The sequence below is a fragment of the Lonchura striata genome, chromosome 2, assembly GCF_050655825.1.
Source record: "Lonchura striata isolate lonStrDom1 chromosome 2, ASM5065582v1, whole genome shotgun sequence".
Lineage (NCBI taxonomy): Eukaryota > Metazoa > Chordata > Aves > Passeriformes > Estrildidae > Lonchura > Lonchura striata.
In genome coordinates this window covers 113,591,736-113,613,070 of record NC_140704.1, presented here as the reverse complement: position 1 = coordinate 113,613,070, position 21,335 = coordinate 113,591,736, and the positions used below count along the sequence as shown (strand labels likewise).

The window sequence follows — 21,335 nt, the reverse complement described above, 5'->3', positions numbered from 1 at the left end:
TTAATTTTTTCATTTATACAGACCATAGGACTTGGGTTCTCTTCTGTGACTGGGACCTTTAGGTGCTAACACCAGCAATAAATAATGTGAATAGATGGCTATCCTAAGGCTGCCTTAGAGTTTTGTAGGATACTTGTTCTTTGCTATCGTTGGAGTAGGAAGTGTACTAGCAGGAAAAACCAACCTGTTGGGCTTTGGGGGCCCTCAGGTAGTGCTACAAACAGTCTCAGTTTGCTGCAGGTTATGCCAAAGGCTAGTTTTGCCTTTTCAGACTAAATTTTTGTAACTGATGCTATGGCCTGGAAAGAAGGTCTTGTGGCATAATGCACCACAACACCACTAATCCATAAACACACTTGGAAACGTACTGCAAGGAATGCTACCCACTGAAGGAAGCAGTTTTTGCTAACTCTAGCACAGGTAGCCTAAAGATATGATTCAAAATTTACTTTAAATCTAGAGCTTATTATGATTTTTAAAAATGCAAAAAAAGCAAAACCAAAGCAAACTAAAAGAAAAGAAAAGAAAACAAAACAAAAAGCAAAAAAATCAAACAACCTTTCAAGATTAGTATTCTTTTTATGCAGTCTGGAAAATTCACTGGAATTTGTAACTATTTCTAGAATTTCAGTCTGGATGTTTTTGTCTCTGGCACAATATAGATAATATTCTTTCATGCCAGAACATTTTAATTCCCCAAGGAATAACTGCAATGCTGTTGTAATATTTGATTTTTTTTTTTTCCCCAAACATATATTTACTGTCTGTTCTTAAAATTCTGAGAGGCTAGCCAATTCTTGGTCAGGACAGAATTTTTAGAATTTCATTTGTTCTAAGAAATCAGCTGCATTAGCAATATTTGGGAAAGTGTTCATGCCTATGATTGAGAAAACAGATGCTATTAAAGGCCACTATTTCTGTTTCAAAATATAGGGAAATTCATTTAGGACCGAATGGTTTTGTTCTTTTTCTTTTGAGGACAAAGAGATGTGAAGAATTTGGAGGATTTTTGCTTTCTCTTTATTTTTTTTCCCTGCATAGAGAAATTTTCCCTAGATTTGTGAAAAGCTTATCTTAGGAAAAAACACTTTACACAGAATTTTTTAAAAAACGGATCACTTTAATGGTTACTTAAAGGATAATCAAATAAATGGAAATTTTTGTTGCCAGAAATATCAGCAACAATTATGGCAGCATCACTGTCTCTACACAACTGTCACTACATGACCCTCTGCATAAATGAGGTTTTATGCATGAAAATACACTTATCAATTTTTAGCCACCCCTTATTTTTTGTTTCATAGCATAAGCAGAAAAGTAGGAAGATTACTCAGGAAAACTTTAGATTATTATTTAGATTTGCAAGACACTGAAGAGTTTTTCTGAGAAGCATTGCTTCAGCTCTCAAGAAAGTTCAAACTATTTAAACACTATCTCACAAACTAAATAAAACTGTTACTGAGAACTGAACAAAACAGTGGAAATCCAACAACTGTAACCTTTGCTAAAGTTATCTGTGACTTATGCAATTTTAATGAGGCTGTGACAGAAAGCTTAATCAGAAAACATCTGTCTTCTAAGACATAAGATTCTTCTTTCTCTGAAGTCTGTTTAACAAACTCTGATTGCTTTTTCCCTAATTGCAGTAGAATGAGTGAGACCAGATTGTTTCTATTTATATAAGCCAGGAATTGTATCTCTGAGGATAAGATTTTAGCCACAAAAACAAAGCAAAGCAGAAGTCCTCAAGCCTTCCAGAAAATCTTCTATCAATTTATTCCCCCACTGATTACCACCCAAACAGCATGATTTAGTTTTGTGCTCTGTTTTTTAAGACTTGAATGACATTTTTAAAAGCGAGGTTAGGGAAGGAGTCCAAGAGTGTAAGCTTATCCTGCAGTCCTCTCTTAGTATTTCTTAGTCACTCTCCATTTCCAAAAATGTTCTAAGGAACAGCTATTCATCCAAATGCAGCAAGCAGAGGTTTCAGACTAGTTCTGATGTGAGTGGTTCAGGCTGTAAATACTCTGATTTCCATAATAAAAGTATTTTATGTTAGTAATGATGATCTTGTCTCCTGCTGCATTTATTTTTCACCTGTACAAGTTACAGGTGAAATAAATCCCATGGCTCCCAAAACGACTCTTTTATCAATCCTTTTTCATACTGCACTTACACAGTGATAAAAATAATTTTTACTTGCACCTTATCCTTGCTATGTAGATTCCAAACAACTGTGTGTGCACTGTTTTAAAGGAATATGAACACAAATTAATGCAAGATATTGTCTTTTCCACATAAGATGCTTGTAATAGTACGGTATAGCAAAGTTATATTCATGACACAGAAAAAATTACAAATTGCCTAATCTCAAGATGAGAATTATAGAACCATAGAATCATAGGTTATCCTGAGGTCAGAGGGATTCACGGGGATCACTGGAGTCCAACTTCTGGCCCTGCACATGACAGCCCCCAGAATCACACCATATGCATGAGAGTGCAATAAGTTTCAGACTTGAAGATGTAGTACAAAGGAAAATACCAAACTTTCTCAAAATACTTCCAATTTGACATTTGATTTAATAGTGGGATTATAATGTATGTAATGAGGTTAGGTCACATGGCCCAAAACTTAAATGTGGTGTTATATTTTTCATTATTTATTGGTGTGGGTTTTATGTGTTTGTGCTACACACTGAAGAACACTAACTTTCCCAGGGTCTGGAACACCCTGAAAAAATTTGATTTAATCTTTAAACATAATTAATCTTCATTGTTAAAAATCTTACACAGACTGTGCATTTTCTTGGACTTGTCAGGCCTCTTCTTATGCTTCTTATCCTGAGCTTTTTAGTGCCAGGCATTTTAACTCCTCGTTGACCTTAGAAGAAGTGTTGCTTATAAGTTATTGTACAGGATCCTGGAATGCTGCTGCCCTGTATAACAAAGTGTGACTAATGAAAATCATGCTGCTAAATCCAAATAAATGAGAAACCAAAGGTATTTACGAAAAATACCAACAAAGTAATTGCTACACGTAGGATTAATAATGAAACCATGTTACACTCACTTATCAATTTTTATTACTACAACTAAGGAAAACAGAAAAGGCAAGGAAGAGAGCTGAAGCAGTAATGGCAAAAGATTTAAGAAGGAAAACCACAGGGAATATTTCATGTCATTTGCTGTAGTGAAGAGCAAACTGTGGCTCCAAAGGGGTTGCTGGGAGCTAAGGGAGGTTTGTGCCTTGACTGCAGCTCACTGGGTTTGTTTGGGGGACAGGTGGTGTGAGTAGGAAAGAGCTCTTGTGAAAAAATGTGAAAGAATCATTTTGCTTCTTGGGCTGTCAATTACAGCCTAAATAAGGCAGTTGGGCTGGCTTAGCTAAAAGTGAAGATAAAGTGACAGTCAGCAACCAGAGACCACATAGACATGACTTGACAGTTCCAGAATGTAAAGGTAGGGTGTAAGGAAGACACACATGACATTGGTATTAATGATTAAACTTGCAGTAAAAAAGAAAAAAACGCAAGATTTTCACAACTGATAACGTACTTTAGCACTTTATTGTTGATAAAAAGTGTTTAGACAGATAAATGACAAAAATTGTCACAAAACCAAGCAACTTTTCTGCCTGAAATATACAGACTATGGAGGCAGCCAGGTGAAATTTAGCAATGTGTGTAGGAGTATTGATTGGAGGAGAGAATCTCAAGACACACCATTATGGAAGAGATAAAGCAACTAGTTAAACAAGAGTTTATGACAGTTGATTAAAAGACTGGGTGCAAGCAATAAAAAATAATATGAACATGTGTCAGTAGATGACCTGGGGAACAAAATGTGAATTTTTAATTTAGTTGCAGACTGCAAAACTGGATATTACATAGGCAGCACATTCATATGTGTATTCTTTTAACAGTGAGGTCTAACAAATGATCTAAGCAGTGCACCACTCTCTACCTCCCTGGATAGTCTCTGACACAGCTTCAGTGATGCTGGCATCAGGCTCAGTTCTTTCACTTGATGACAGCAGTAGTGTAAGATACTTTTGCTTCCCTCAAGGTCTTCTGGCATTCCTTCCTGCCTGATGTCTTACAGCACCCTATGTCCACAATTATAAAGCCACAATAATGTGAGGTGTCACTCTTTCAGATGGGTTACAGAAGCAATCAAGATAAAAAATCATTAAACCTCTCCCTCCTTCCCTATAAAAAAAAAAAAAGTGCTGTTATTTTTCTCCAAAAGATGAGGTTTTGTTAACAGAAGATTGTCATGCCCAACTGTGCCCATGCAGTATGGGAAACCTGTTAATTTTGCATAAGGAGTCTCTACGGCAGCATTTGTTGGACTTCAAGAAATACATGAACTTTTGAAATGACTGACAGATGTGTTTTTTATAGCAGCTTTGGAGACATTGATGGTTCTGCAGCTGTTGCTCTTATGAGATCTTGTTTGATTTTGTGCTTGCTGATCCATAGAAAATTCACTTTGGGATGCTTAGATTGAAAACAAGAATGAGGAAGGAGTCCTCATCTTCTTCTAGAATAACCTATAATGGTTTAAGAACCTACTGAAGAAATTCCATTGCAAGATGAAACACAGCAGAGCAATACACTTCCAATGGATTTCCTCTTCTTGCAATAATAAGTGAAGTGTAATATTGTTGATTATTCAAAGAAGGGATCTACAAATTGTGCAGTAATCTTTTTAACAAAAAAGTAATATTTAAAGAAGAAGCTTCAAGCATTATGATCAGAGCAGACACCTTCAGTTATGGTCTCCTACATAACTGAGTTATGCTGCTGCTCCTGCAGTGTCCTGCTGCCAGAGATTCAATTAAACATGATACATCTATCTTCCAAAATTCCATTTTTTTTCTGCTTCCACAAACATTTCTTTATATATATGAGTTAATATACTACTCCACAGGTTGTCTCATGCTCATCACGGTAGTTTCTTAAACTCTTACAAAAGTACACCTAACAGTCCAAGTGATCAAATCAAAATTCATGTTGAGCTGGAGGCATGGCATTTGCTTTTACTTATGCAGAGACAGTGCTGTGCAGGGCACCACTTAATGTTCCTCCACACATGAGTTAGGGTCAGTCTTAAGATTTATTGTACCATAGATCTCAGTCCTGTATCTGACAAGATTCTGTGAGTTGTCATCAAATTGATCTTCTAATGTCCTTCCCTATGTTTACAGCACAGAAACAGATCTAAAACTGTATCAAAAAAATCTAATAGACGTGGAATATGGGAAAATCATGAGCCAATTAATTCTCAGTTATTCCAGTTAGCAGAGTAAATCAATAGCTTTAACACATAAAAATAAAGTAGCAATAATGCCACATTACATATAAAATAAATTTTACTTTAATGTGAGATAGCAACAAGACATAAAGTATATTTTTACTCCATAAACCCAAGATAATGTCCTATATTACTGTCAGCTTGAGCTTCAACTTTAAATAATATATGTAAATAATTGTTCATTGTTGTATTCCTATGGCTAGTTTTTCATTCTGCTCAATAAAATAAATGACATATATTGAGTTACATAGCTGTTACTGGCAATTCAGAAACAATTTTTGACAAAATACGTCACACAATCTATCCCTCTATCTGATACTGCAGCTGCTCACTCATCTTCCCCCCAGCGGGATCCGGGGGAGGTGGGGAGAATTGGAAGTGTGGAAGTCAGAAAATTCCTGGCCTGAGATAGACAGTTTAGTAGGGAAAGCAATTGCTGTGCACACACAAGCAAAGCAAAAAAAAAAAAAAAAAAAAAAAAAAAAGAAATCTAAAAGCTTCTGCTTCTGCAACACCTGCCTACCCTACTGCTTCCCATGGGTAGGCAGGTGTTCAGTCATCTCCAGGACAGCAGGGCTCCATCATGTAAAGGTTACTTGAGAAGACAAACACCATAATTCCAAATGTCCCTCACTTCCTTCTTCTTCCCTCAACTTTGTATACTAAGCTTGATGTCATATGATCTGGAATATCCCTTTGGTCATTTGGGGCCACCTGTCGCAGCTGTCTCCTCCCTACCTCCCATGTGCCCCCAGTCCCCTCATCATGGTGGTAGTATGAAAAGTAGAAAAGGCCTTGGCTCTGTGCAAGCCCTGCTCAGCAGTAACAAATGTGTATCTGTATATCAGCCCTGTGTTCAGCCCAAATCCAAAACATATCCCCTATGGGCCTATGGGCCACTGTGCAGAAAATTAACTCCACCCCAGCTAAAACCTGCACAGATACCCATTGCAATAGCATCCATCAAAATATAACTGACAAGTCTCTGTTTCAGAGCTGAAGGAACAGAATTTCTCTTCCTCCTATGAAAACCCTTACTGGGAAACCCTTGTCTATGCTCTGCATCAGTGATAATCAGGGAAGCCTATGAAGTGGCTATAGATTGCTATAGTGTGTACTGTGTTCCACTGTGCAAATAACTGTTCAACATCCAGCAAGATTTTTACTAAGTAAGCATTTGCTTTTGTTTTTACTATCTGTTATTTGCATCACTACTTCACTGATTAGCCAATATTTTGTATTTCTAGCCCTGACGTTTAAATGTCAACTGACTCGAGATTTGTGATTAAGAAATACTGATATGTTAGCCTGCAGGGTGTTTTGAAGCAGTTTGCCTGTGACTGAAGGAAGTTATAAGCTTGTCTTGTCAGTATAAAGGATAAACTCTACTTGACCATGAGCTGTGCTGCGTGAACAAAATAATTTCTCTGTTACTGCTGAAATAAGATGAGCATGTATTGAAAGGACAAGGGGGAATGCTCTCCAACTGAAAGGGAACAGGTTTAGATATTAGAATTCGATATTACGTTTAAATATTAGATATTAGAAATATCTAATATTTAATATGAGGGCGGTAAGGCACTGGAAGAGGCTGTGCAGTGAAGTTGTGAATGTTCTATCCCGGGAAGAGTTCAAGGGACTTATCCCAGGATTGGACGGGGTTCCGAGCAACTTGATCTGGTGAAAGGTGTCCCTGCCCATGGCAGGACAGTCAAAACTAGATGGTCTTCAAGGTCCCTTCCAACCCAAACCATTCTATGATTCTTTGATGATTCCTGAAACAAGATGAAGCTATTAGTAATATCTATTGCTTAAAAACCATACTACAAGTATAGCAACTGAGACAAAATTGTATTGCAGGGAGTGGAGCAACTCTGCATTTCCATTCTTTTTGTTCTGTCTGACTAAATTCCACACACACTAACAACACAGACCTGGATTCTTGTGCACACGGATCCTGCTGCCACATCAAGTGTGCCCAGACATGACGTGGCCTGCTGCCAACCCCTTGGCACACATCTATCCATGACAGCATTCTCCAGAGGAACAGAGCGATTACTGGCCTAACCCTATCACCCAGCAACTTGTGGCAGCCAAGTTCACTGCCAAAGCAAGAAAGAGCAGAGAATCGATATGGAGCTTCTGCTGCCAGCTTTCAAAAAATACCTTTTTAAAGCAATGGCCTTGGGAGTGAAACGGTAATGGAACTCATAGATCATCACATGTAAATTCCTTAAATCCTAAAGCACAAGTGTAGCCAAACCTTCAGGAAATGCTTCCTATTCTGCTCTATGGAGAACTGTTGGGTGACAGAAGGACACAATCATGTAATTGTTAGTGTTGGGAGGGACCATCTTCCAGGCCAGGGTAACCTAGAACAGGTTACACAAGTTTGCATCCAGGTGGGTTTTAAATCAGTCTTGAAGAGGGAGACTTCATGACCTCCCTGGGCACTTGTTCCAGTGCTTGGCCACCCTCAGTGTAAAGAAGTTCTTCCTCTTTTATATGTTGTGGTGACAGCTGTGTCTTAGTTTATGTCCATTACTCCTTGCCCTGTCGCTGGGCACCACCGGGAAGAGTCTGGTACCATTCTCTTGACAGCCACCCTTGGGATGTTCATGTGCATTAACGAGTTGTGCTCTCAGACCTCTTCTCTAGACTAAGCAGGCCCAGCTCCTGTAGTCTCTCCTCATAGGAGAGGAGCTGCCAGCCCTGACTCCCATTCCAACTCTGCATTAAAACAGCTGGAAGCACGACATCCACCCGCTGCACAGGGGCAGCGCCGTCTGAAGAAGGGAGGGGAAGGACCGGCACCAGCGCTCTAAAGTGGGCACGGGAAGGGCAGGAACCCGGCCCCGCCGTGCCCTGCACAAGGCCGAGGTGACGGGACACGGAGAGGGTGCCCATGCCGGCCGGCCGGCCACAGCGAGAGCGTCGGGCGGGCGGGACGGGACGCGAGGCCCGGCCGAGCCGCCTCAGCGCTCCCCGCCCCCTCCCGCCGCCGCCGATACCAGCGGCGCGCGCGCACCGGCCAATCGGCGGCCGCGGGCTCCCTTCTCCCTCGCCTCCCATTGGCGGGCGGGGGCGCGGGGGCGGGGCAGGCCCGCGCGCGCCCGCCCGCCCGCCCGCTGCAGTCCCGCAGTGCCGCCGCCGCGCCGGGGCTCGCGCGCGCCACAACCGCCGCAGCGGCCGCGCGGCCCCTCCCGGTGCGGGGCGGCTCCTCCGGTGCGGGGCGGCGCGGCAGCCGTGGGGCTGGGCGAGCGCGGAGGTGACTGCTCACCCGCAGCGGGGATGCTGCTGCTGCTGCGGCCGCCGCCGCCGCTAGTACGGGGACTGCAGGCGGGAGAGCGGGTGGCCGCGGCGCCCGGCGGCATGTGAGCAGCGGCGGGAGCGTTCCCCGAGCCCCGCGGCAGCGCTAAGGGGGCTCCTCCCTCCGGCGGCGGTTCAGCCCGCCCGGAGGCGCAGCGCGGAGGCGGGCGGGCATCGCCGCTCCAGCAGAGGAGACAGCAGGAGCGGCCACAAAGCGCCGCCGCCCGCCCTCCTCCGCACGCCGCGGCGCTGCCCCTGCCAGCCCCGCTCCCGGGGTGGGAGGGCGGGGGCTCCCCTCGCCCCCTCGTCACCTTCTCGCCGCCCGATCCATGGGAGGAGCGGGCCGCCTCCGCCTAGGAAGCGCCGCCGCGGCTCGCCGGGACTGAGCGGAGCGGCCGGCGGCCGGCGCGGCGGGAGGATGCCACTGCTGCGGAAGGCGCTGCGCGTCTCCAACCGCTCCATGCTCGCCTTCATCTTCTTCTTCTCCTTTTCCTCGTCCTGCCTCTACTTCATCTATGTGGCCCCCGGGATCGGTGAGTCCGGAGCCGCCCCCTCGGGGAGCGGGGGTGAGGGCGGTGGTGGGGGGCGCGTCCGCCTGCCCCTGGCTGTCACCGCGGCGGGGAGGGCACGGGCGGCGCCGGGCTCGGGGCCGCTCGGCTGTCGGAACGCGATCCCGCCCGCCCGGGAAGGGTCGAGGCTGCCGGCGGGGGCGGCGGTAACGTGCGCGGATCCCGCATCTTTGTTCTGTTGCGTTCAAACGCTCTAGAAGGTTCATCTGCCATCGCGAGGTAGGTGGATGCTGCCCTTGCTTTTCCGGCTGGCAAAGTGAGGCACTAAAGCGGCTCGGCATTTCCTCGTTACAGTGGTATGAATCGGAAAGAACTACAAAACTGCTGGAGTCACTTAAATGTATTTATCTTTCAGATTGTAGTAACTGCATTAATAATAAAGTCCGTGTGAACAAAAATGAAGAACCAGTTTGAATATTTGTTTTTTACAGCTGTTATTGGGATCTCTCTCTTCACAGGTTTTACAGTTTGGTAACTCTTCCACTTCTGAAGGAACCACTTCAGAGGGAGACAAACCGTTGAATTAGAAGAAGCTTCATAAAATAACTATGCAAGTTTGTTTCTAAAACAAACCAAAAGAATGTGCTGGTTTCCTTAGTTCACTCTTCTGCTGTTACTGAGAGACCATCAGGCTTTTTCACAGTGGACGATCCTTTTAGAACTGGTTAGCATTACCCCAGAGCTAAAGCCAGTGGTATCCTGTATGGTGCTCTGTGGGATTTCCTTGTGTTTCCTTGTGGGATTTCCTAGGTGTCCCTTGATTAGGGAATGTTTTCCTTTTTTTCCCCAGGGAACATTGCCACATTTTTCTGTAAATCTCCTTGCTTATCACGTGTTACCTAAATACTTGCAAAATCATCTTTAGTGCTTAAAACTTCTCTCTGCAGTCATTACTAAAAAATGTCCACACTGATGTGACCACTGAATCTTCAGGAATTGCTTCCTGTTGATTGTGTCTTTATGCTGTTTGGCTCCCTCTTGTTCACTATCTTCTATTTAACTTGTAAACACTTTTAAGGTGCAGTTGTTGCTTCTATACTTAAATAGTTCTATATTCTTTTCCTATCATTCTGTGCTTCTCCTTTACTTATGTACTTCCTACAATATTGACAAGTCTGATTATTCTTCTAGTTCAAATAAATACAAAAAATACTAGGAAACATATAATATTTATAGGATTAGAATTCTGAACTTTGTTTTCCTGCTGAAAGGGATCTGATGTAGTCTTCCAAGTAAGAATGATGCTGATGTCCACTTAGACATTTTAGGTCTTTGAGATGGGTTCAGGACACATATATAAAATAGACTTTAATTGCACGTAATTGATACATGATTTAAATAGCAGAGTGCAGTTTCTACATCTTTTTAAGTGAAACTTATAACATCTTACATAATGTATGCAGTTGTAGTTTTACTTTGTTACTTAAATCTTGCCATTGGGTGCTTACTTAGCAAGAACATTGTCTCACTAAGCAAGACTTATGCAGTACCTTGTTCAGAATCAGAGCCTTTAGTGATGAGACGTTTAATTTCAGACTTCATCTTTCTGCTCAGCTATTGGGAATTACCTATGTGTTCAGTTTCCTTTGTACCAGGAATGAAATGAAATCAATATATGTACCAAAAGTGTTCTTGAGGTAGGTTACTTAGATCTGATCAATCCTGAGGGAAAAAATAATTGTATTCAAACTAGTCTCTCTTGCTGTCTCACACACAAATACCTTAGTTGGCTCTTTCAAGATGTGCTTTAACAATGCAAAAATCTTGGATAGTTACATGAGTTTGTGAGATTACAGCTCTTTCCAGCTACTGATCAATGCTGTGCTGCCCTAACTGTATCCAGTTGTGTTGTGAACTCATCCAGCTTAAGTCAAAACCCTGCAATAATGAACTTATTCCTTGTCTGTGGCACTTCTTAGGTCTGTCTTGAAATGCTGCTGTGCTGTGCTGGTGAAGGATCCTGGGGAAGAGAATATAGAAAATGGAGAAGGGCAGTAGGAAAGTTTTACATCTCAGCCTATCAGTCTGCAGATCTAATGCTGATTTCCCAGGAATTTGCTCCTTAAAATGTTACTGTGTGGAATGGAGAGAAAGAAGGTCAGATATTATCTAAAAACCAGCAAGCTTCCTGGCAGTATAGTGAAACTCTAAGCTGTAAGAACAGAAGATTTTCAAAACATTTAGGAACACCCAAGTTTACAGGCAGATGATTCATCTAATAATCTTGTGCTGTATGCTCATTGCATTTGCATATTGTGATAGAATAGAATATTTCACTGTGCTTGCACCTTTTTACTAAGTGTAATGAAATAGATGCATCTAAGTCAAGGCTGACTGTGTGTGTGGAGAGGAGGAAGGCTAAAGGTTGCTTATTGAAGCTCAGCCACCTTACCTGTAGCAGCTTTTCATGAAATATATTCTGCAGCTAAGTCATAAATGTTTGGGATCTGTCGTAATTCATGCACACAGATATGTTTTACTGAAAATGTTCACCAGAACATTTTCTTCCTCAACAAGCTAAAAGGCACAATGTCAGAGAGGAAGAATATTCTAATTGTGTTGTAGGGAACTGGAGCTCCTCCGTGGCTGGCTTCTCTTTATAATAGTCAGAGAAACTGAAAAGAGAGGGAGAAGTTGGAATCCCGAATGTTTTATGGAGCAGCAGTGTAGTGGAAGATGGGAAAGGAAAAATAAGTGAGTTATGCAGCAGAATGGTTTTGTGAGATGTCAAAGTCAATTGAAATTTTGAATTCTTATGGGCTAATGGAGTGGGAGTCCCCCTTAGTAAGCAATTCATGGCTTACCAAAGGGAAAAGACATCTGCACATGTAAGCCCTTAACACTGGAAGGATTCTCAAAGAGGTCAGTATCATATTCCTATCCTTAAAACTATTTAGAAAATAAAGTTACTGTTTATTTTTTTTTAATGAAACAGCAAATTTTGTAACAAATAGAGTTTAAGTCAACTTGTAGTATTGACAATTTGTTTAGAGGAAAGAAATCTTAATTACTTATTTTAAGGTATAAAATTATATAATTATATGTCTAATTTTAAAACTTTTCATTTGCACTATAATTACAGATATTGCCATATTACCATATTACAGATATTGCAAATTATTATGATAATGACAGATATTTTTGTTGTTTTGTTGTCTCACCATGTTAGTTCTTTGGGAAATAGAAGCTTTCATTATTCCATGTATTTCAGAATATGAGGGGAGGAAAACCACATTTTCATGTTTTCAGACATGGTTCTGTGTTTTGAGATGAAGACATATAGTACTGCAAATAATACAAAAAAATTATAGGGTTTAAATGTTTAAGGAGGATTCATACACTGTATTGGGATTGTTCACATGCCTGCTTTTGACTTTTCTGTAGGCACAGATGATTGGATTAGGTAGAGGTGATTGCAACCCTACCTCAGCACCCTTGTAGTCTTTTGATAGAGGAGCTGAAACACAAGAGCAGATTGATTTCTAACTATTAATTAGAGAAGACAACTATTTTTGTAATTTTAATTTTTCCTGTTTAATTCAGTGGATGTTACAGAGGAAAAACCTTAATGGATAGGATAGCAAGTAAAAATGGTCCAAAACATATTAAATATTTAAAATTTTAAAATTTCGTTTAAATGTTTAATGACACTTCTGTGTGATAGTCTCAGATATTCAATGCAAGCAAATAAGAGGTGCTGCTTCTCCAGAATGACCACTTTTATGACAGTATTTCATTTTGTGCTCCTCTGGTAAAAGCAGAAACTGAAATTTCTGATCTTGAATTAATAGCCTATGATTCTGAAACTTCACTGAAAGTTGCAAATATTCATGCATTAGTTAAAAGCTGAAGAAGCTAGCTGAGAGCAAGAATATTTGACACAAACATGGGGATTTTTTTCAGTATTATAGATAAAAGTAGTAATAAAAGGGACTCAAATAATCTATGCCTGGTCCTGACAGTTATCCAGAACCCATGTGTAGGTTTGAGTTTACATTGTGGAAAGGATCCAAAGATTAGGAGAATAAGACAAATTAACAAGGCAGTGGTGACCAAGGGAGAGCATTTGCTGGTCTGATTTCACTACCAAACCAATCTGAGTATTGCAAGAGAAAAAATTTTTTCATTTTTTTCCTGTTTTTCCAGTTTGTTTTCAGCATATAACTGAAATTACATTGGACGACATAACAGATCTCAGAAAATGATTTCTTATTCATCCCTGGGTTATTCCTTTCTGTCTTGTTGCAGCAGAGAACTTTTGCCAGATTAGGAGGAAGAGTATCTTAGAGTTCTCCATATTGTAGTCAATTGCAGTCTAGTTTTTCAGCCAGAGTGCTTGAGTACTGGAACAGGCTCTCCAGGGAAGAGGTCACAGCATCAGGCCTGACAGGATTCAAGAAGTGTTTGGACAACATTCTCAGGCACATGGTGACGTTCTTGGAGGGTCCTGTGCAGGGTCAGTAGTTGCACTCGATGATCCTGATGAGACCTTTCCAGCTCAGCTTATTCTGTGATTCTAGCTTGTCTACCTTGGATGCAATGACCTATGCAGTTCAAGTAAGAACTGGTTATGAAACAGTGCAGTGATCAAAGAAGATGCAGTCTCCTTTGACATCAGTAACTAAGAACCCCGAAGGGTGAAATGAGTTTGAAGAGGAAAAAGCAGCTAATGTTTTCTCTCTTATGGTCTTCTCCATCTTTTATTAAAATCTTGCTAGTTTTTTTTACTTTTTTGTCAGTCCTAACCAACATGCAGCCATGCAACCTGCATGAAACTTGGAATCATCTCTATTGGTTTTAGCTTACAATTTTATATAGATCTGTTTCTTGTTCTGTTACTAGGTTTCTTAATAGGAAGAATGATATCACTCCGTTTTGAACTTGTGCAGAAATGGAGAAGAGTGTTGGAAATGCTATCAGCAAGATAAAAGCTTATCATTGCTTTCAGGTGCTGAGCCCATAAATGTGGGTACAGCCTTTGTGCTGGTATTCTTTGTTCCTGGCATCTGTAGTAGTCATGGCATTTCTGAAGACTTGCTGTTTGATTACAGAATAATTTAGATTGGCAGGGGTACCTGGAAGTCACCTGATCCAACCTCCTGCTGAAAGCAGATCCTACTGGATCAAGTTGCTCAGGGTTGTGTCCACTTGAGTTTTGAATAGATCCAGGGATGAAGATTTTGCTGTCTCTCTGAGAAACTGTTCCAGTGTCAGACAAATGTGAGAAAATTGTGATATGTAATCATAATATCCCACCTTATGTTCATTGCCTTGTGTCTTTTCACTGAGTACTTTCAAATATTCAATTTAGTCTTCTCTGTACAAGAATACTATATTGCTGAAGACAGCAAAAATAAAATGCATGCTTCTCTTAGCCATTTCTATTTAACACTGAACAAACCCATTTATTTTAGTTTCTGCTTGTTCATAATATGCTCAACTTTGGAAAGTTTCCTCTGGGCTTGTTCTGGTATTAATGTTTGGCTCCTACTGGGATGGTCAAACTGGACATGGTACCCCAAGTACAATTTCACAAGCTGCTGAAGAGACAACAGTTGCTCTATGGATGTGCTGGTTATACTGTTGCCAGTACAGGGCAGGATACTGTTGACCATGTTTGCCGCAATGGTAGGTAGCTGGTAATACCTTGTCTGAGGGTTTTGTAATAGAGCCTGTGTATAGGTTTACTGCAGCTCAAGGGCTGCAGTGAAATAGGACTAATACAACTTGCTTGTTTCTCATGCTTTGTGGAAGTATCTGATAAAAGGCTGATGACGTTTGCAAGGTGTGGTAGACGTTCATGTTTGTATTTTTCTTTCCCTGTTATTGTCTTTTTATTTCTTTCTAGGGAAAGAAATAAATTATTCTCATGGGTCTCTTAAAAGTTTCTTGTCTGTCCCATTGTTTCATAATTTCTGCAGGGAAATGCCTGTACTACAGAGCTGGTTGTTGTTTGGGAGCTATTTTGAGCTATATTCCATTATTAAAGTTCACCTGTTATTAAAGGCTTCATTTGGAGCAGGAGTACTTTCATTAGCTGCAGAGGTCTTCTTCTTGCTTGCATTGTGGTTTTTCATGTTATCATTATCACCAAATTCTTTACCAATGAAATTGTAGTTTGTTTTCTGATTAATGGGGACTTTCCCTTTTCTCTTGTGCAAAGGGGAAATGGAGGTTTAAACACTTTGCTTGATCTCTGATTTCCAGTGATTGAATGTTCCTCAGCATTTTGACTAAGCGCTTGAGCTCCTTGAACCCACTGAACTCGGGCTGTATCATGGGTACATTTTCTGCCTTGGTCTGAGAGTTGCAAAGACTTTCCCATTATGTTGGCCCAGCACAATCATTCCTAGCACCTGATGCTGAATCAATTATTGTAGTCCTGTCATTCATGACTGTCTTTCACTTTTACCAACAGATTAACTTTGACTAAACATGAATATTTATTTCTGAATCAGTTGTTCTGCATTTTTTATTTTATAGCTTTCCTAAAGCCCTTAGGCATTACTTGTCTATAGTCAAGGAACTTGCCTACATAAGATTTCAACCAGTATTCATTTTGTGATGTTGTTCTAAGTCAGAAAACAGAAAAAACCCAGGTACTTATGGTGTGCAACTAACTTCACAAGCACAAAGTAATTATGAGACCTCATGTGAAATGAGTTTTCACTTAAGCCAGCCAGATATTTGAATGCATTCTTCTCATAGGTTGTGAAGGAGAGATTGCATACCCTGGGGACATTTATTGCCTTACTGACAGAGCCAAAGCTTTAACCATTTTCACATCTATCTGTGGTGAAAGATAGCTTATCTACTGGTTTTTGGTTAATAAGACTATTTTTACAAGTGACTATTTTTCTTGCTTTTCTATAGCTCTTACTCTTAGGTAATCATTTGTATTCAAATTATGCAATCATATTATGGGGAGCAGCATGTGTGGGATCCAGCGCTAGATTTTTGTGAGCACAGTGCAGAGATTGGTTCCAGGACTTTTATATTTTTCAGACAAAATATAAAAAATGCTTTTCTGCAAGGTATTGCCAATGGTCATTTCACTTTCTTAGATTTGTTTGTCCTTCTTTACCTTCAGTTCATTGTGCATTTATAGAATTATTCTACAGCTTACTGTATAATCAACTAATAGCCTGAGAGGATAGAGTAGTATCAAATATGTTAGAAATTTTTCTGAACACTTTATCCTTTATCATGCTTAAAATTACTGCTAGGGAAAGAAATTTTGATTCAATTTTTTTCACTGTAAATGGAGATCCCCTCATTTACTGTTTCCCAATAAACAGTGAACTGACATTTATCCAATTCCTCAGACTTACAGTAAGTGAACTCATCCATTTGGCATATCCATTGTTGCAGTGAATATACAGAGGTTGTCTGAAGTATTAACAAACCAATTTTGAAGTTACTCTGTTGCAGCTGACAAAGATTTGCCCATCTGTGCCATTTGAATGATCACTGTTAGCCACCGGAAACATTGGTAGCTTTTGATTTTTTCAACAGATTGAGGTGATTTATGTCTTTCTAAGATATTTTTCTTATAAGTAGATATACATATACAGACTCAAATGCAGTTTCACTATCCCTGTGAAATAAGAATTGATTTATTATTATTTTACAAATAGTGCACAAACTCTATTGAATATTGAAAAACAAATCAAGTAAAAATATATTTCAAGATATACAGTTTTTTTCTTTTTTTTTAATGCTGTTGTATCTGTTTTAGAAACAACTTCTGATTAACAACAAATCTGTTAAAATAAATACAATGCTAAGGAATTTGAACACTTGCAATAGTATTTATTGATGTTTGTTGTTGATTTTTGAATAGGAACCAGTTTACAGCAGTCTTATCTTACTTCGGGTATTGTCCTTCACAGCTAAATTGTTTAGTGGATCAGTTTCACAGACTAAAGTCATTATCCTGCAGAAAATATTCTAGCTCCTAGAATTGTAACTGTGATATTTCATAAGCAATTTCAACTGACTTCTATTTACTGTATATTTAGATTAATCATAGAATTTAATCTTTAACACTTCTGTGTTAATTTGCTATGCATGAACTCTGCCAATAATATATTTCTAATTCTAGTATTGCTGAGAACAATATCACATAACTTTGAGATAAGACAAGATCCATGGGGGACTTGTTCTAGAAATGCCCCCATGAGATGATTCCCCATTTACAATTACTAGAGGAGAACTTTCTGTTAACCTGTTTGAATCCAGACCAATTTTTATGCAATATGTTAAATGTGCTTTTCAGAAGTCCCGTGAAAACAGGTCTTGACTAGCAGATGAGTAACTTCAAGGGCAATGGTGAATTGTCAAGACCTATTCTCTGTAAAGCCATATTTACTGCATTTGAATCTTGCAGAATCCATGGGTTGTCAATGAAGCAATTTTTTTTCCCTGGAAAGATAAGTGTATAATGTTGCTATAACTGCTCTGATGATAGAGCATCATCTTTTTTCTTTAAGATCTGGGCATGTTAACTTTTTATTAATTGCTTTCAAAATATTCTTGACATAATTCTTTCTTCCATGTTTTTTGGGTTTGTTTGGCCTTAGTTTTCTGGTTTTGCTTTGGCAGAATAAAAGCTGCATTTTAAAATCAAATTTGTGACCTCCAAGATTGTTCATCTTTTGTTCAGCATTTAAAAATAATTTTCAGTAATAATTAATGCTTTTCTATATTTTTAAAGTAATCACATAACTAACTTCCTAGTCCTGTTCAGAATGTCAGTCACCGACCCAGTTTCAACTTCACTTCTTCTGTTGCATATTTTACTACATTGATTTCTTCTAAGTGCGTGGCATATTTTTTTGGCTCTGCTTTGGTGTATGAGTACAGCATGATAACTTACTAAGTTTCTATTTAAAAATGAGTCTTGTGCTTTTCCTTGTGCTTCGCTTCCTGTGAAGATGTGGGATGATAAACTAATGCAGTATTGTAAGAAGTGCTTTGATTTTTGTACTGCTCGGAAGGAGCTTGATTCCCTAATGGAGAGTGATCTGTGAATGATATAATTTTCTTTTAAAAAAGGGGTAAATAGTCTTCAAGTGAATACTTAAATAACAAAAAGCCACCTGATATAAAACACTGAGCCATTTTTATGGATTTTTTTTATACTTTTGGAATTAATGCATTGCCCCCCCAACAGTCTAGCGCATAAAACTATTAATAACTAGTGAGCTATAAAAATTCGAGACAAAAAATGATTCATCTGATACTTTTAATATGTCCTCTGAAATACAGGATGATCCCTTTAATGCCCTAATGCGTGTTATCAGAATGAGTTTTAAATTATGCCCTAAAACCGGGACTTTTGATTACTGACATGTGGCTGTGTGTTCATGATTGCTGATGCAGATCTGGATCAATTTATAGGAAAACTTCATCTGAATTAGTTATGAGCTCTGAGCTCACACTTGCAGTTGCTTGAGATGGAACACTGAGCATAGTATTGATTCCAAGGTGTACTATGTGTGTGTGTGTTGTTTTATATTCCTCACTGCACTTTCCATCTGATTAACCTGTAAGCTGTGTGACAGCCTGGATTCTATGTTTCTGGAGCCAGAAATTCTCTTACTTATGGACCATGTGCAGTGAAATAAGAAGACTACAAATAAAATTGCTTCTAGGTGGATACATTATTAGATGTTGTCATTGGTTACGTGTGAAATTTTGCATTCCCGGTTTGTGCTTTGCCTTGCACTGTGACAGCGATGGTTGGTACAAATGCAGAAAGACAAAAGTAGACGAAAAATCACAGATTAGTTGAGGTTGGAAGGGATCTCTGGAGATTATCTAGTCCAACCTTCCTACTGAAGAAGTGCCATCTGGAGCCAGTTGCTCAGGACTGTGTCCAGAAGGCTTTAGAATATTTCTGATTCTTTCTCACAACCACTGTGAGCAACTTGTGCTGGTGCTCCATCCCCATTACAGTATAGGAGCGTTTCCTGGTGTTCAGGTGGAATATCCTGTGTTTCAATTTGTGCCCACTGCCTGTGGTTCTGTCCCTGAGCGCCACTGAAAAGTGGCTGACTGTGTCTCTTTTTGCACCTTCCCTTGTATACATTGTGTACAAATGCATCCGCCCTTTGTACACATTAATGTGACCCTCTGAGCCTTCTCTTTTGGGCTCAACAATCCTTGCTTTCTCAGCTGTTCCTCATAGGAGCAATGCTTCAGTCCCTTTGTCTTCTTCAGGGCCTGGTGTTGGATGTTCTCCAGGATGTCCATGTTCTTTGTTCTTCTGTGGAGCTCAGAACTGGACAGTACACCAGGTGTGGCTTGAACAGTGCTGAGTGAAGGCTGCGAAGGATCACCTTGACCTGCTGGCAGCATTCTTCCTAATGTATCCTAAGATGCTGTAGGCCTTCTTTGCAGTACATTGCTGGCTCGTGTTCCTCTAGATATCCACCAGGACCTCCAATGAGCCTCTTCTGTCAAGCTGCTTTCCACTTGGATGCCCCTAAGCATATTTTGGCATCTGGGGTTCTTCCTCCCCAAATGCAGAAATTTGAACTGTTCCTTGTGAACTTCAGAAAGTTCGTGTCAGCACATTTCTCCAGCCTGCTGGGGTATCTCTGGATGGCAGCGTGGCCCTTTGGCATATCAGCTACTTACCCCATTTTTATGTCATAAATAAACTTTGTGAGGGTATGATCTGCCTGTCATCCAGATAATTAATGGAGGTGTTAAACAGGAATGAACCTGGTATTGACCCCTGGGCTACATCACTGGTCACTGACCTCACCCTTTGGGCTTGGTCAGTCAGCTTTTTATCCAGCTCACCATTTGCTTAACCAGCCTGTACATCAACAGTTTGTCTATGACAGTCTTATGGGATACATTGTGGAAAGTCTTACTGAAATCCTGGCAGACAATGCCCCCTGCTCTTTCCTGATCTATATTTCATCAGAGAAGGTTACCCAATTAGTTGACTGTTTCTGATGATTTTCTGATTTTCTTTTCATTTATGAACCTGAAGAATGGTTTCCATCACCTTTCCTGGGATCAGGATGAGGCTGATCGGCCTGTACTTACTTCTCTGGGTCTACCTTCTTGAAGATAGCAATGATATTTGCTTTCCTCTAGTCCTCGGGCACTTCTTCCACTCATCATGATTGATCAAATATGGTTAGCAGTGGCTATGCAATGACATCTGCTATCTCCCTTAGCACTTGGTACATCCCATAGGGGCCCACTGGCTTAACCTGTGCATGTTTGCTTAAGTCTTCCACCAAGGGCAAGAGTACGACTTCCTTGCTCCAGATTGGTCTGTTAATAAAGACTGAGAAAAGGTGATATTCAGTATTGTAGACTTATCTGTGTCTTTTATATTGAGCAGTGGGTTCATGTTATCCTGTGTGTTCTTCTTGTCACCTTTGTACTTATGGAAATGCTTCCTGTTGTCTGACATCCCTGGCCAGACTCAGTTCCATTTGGGCTTTAGATTTCCTAACTGCATCCCTGGATGCTCATGTATTTTTTCTGTATTCCTCCTGCATTCCCTGTGGTTGCTTCCTCCCCACTACATTTTTTTTGCATTTGATTTTTTTCACAAGAGGTCCTTGTTCATCCATGGGGGCCTCCTGGCATTTGACCTGTTTCCATAGTCATTGGAGATGGATCTCTCATAAGATTGAAGATTGAATTGAAGATTATCCTTGAATATTAACCAGCTTTCTTGCCCCTACCTTCACCTGAGGGCTTTATCCCATGGGACTCCATCACACATATATTTGAAGAGGCCAAAGTCTGCTCACTTGAAGTCCAGGGTTGTGAGCTTTTTTTTGCATCTTCCTGTCCCGTGGATCCTGAACTCCACCATCCCGTGATCTTTGCAGCCAAGGCTGCCTTTGATCTTCATATCCCCAGCGCACCCCTCCTCCTTGGTAAGTATGAGGTTCTGCAGATCACTTCCCCTCACTGATTCTGGCACTTGTGGCAGAAAGTTGCCATCAGGGCACATCAGGAAACTTCTGTAGTTTATCTGGCTGCGTTTGGCATTCAGTCATCCCCCACCCCACTGGAAGAAAAGCTGTGTTTCTCTGTTGCTGTTTCGGCCTGTGTGGGTTGAATACTTTGTTGCTGTTGCTGCTGGTTGACGTGATGCGTG

At 40.5% G+C, this 21,335-nt stretch overlaps 1 protein-coding gene across 4 annotated transcripts in view; it reads left to right on the top strand.

Annotated features, from left to right (window-relative positions):
• Positions 1 to 8,578: 8,578 nt before the first annotated feature.
• The window catches only part of B4GALT6 (beta-1,4-galactosyltransferase 6), a 30,982-nt gene continuing 18,225 nt past the window's right edge, over positions 8,579 to 21,335 (top strand). The window contains exon 1 of one of the 4 annotated variants that reach the window (XM_077783794.2): positions 8,579 to 9,160. In XM_077783794.2, the coding sequence (XP_077639920.1) occupies positions 9,046 to 9,160 (115 nt within the window). In that variant the 5' untranslated portion in view covers positions 8,579 to 9,045. Of the gene's footprint in view, positions 9,161 to 12,071; positions 21,112 to 21,335 lie in introns of those variants that run through there. The other 3 variants (XM_021525733.4, XM_085572049.1, XM_077783798.2) reach the window with 3 other exon arrangements.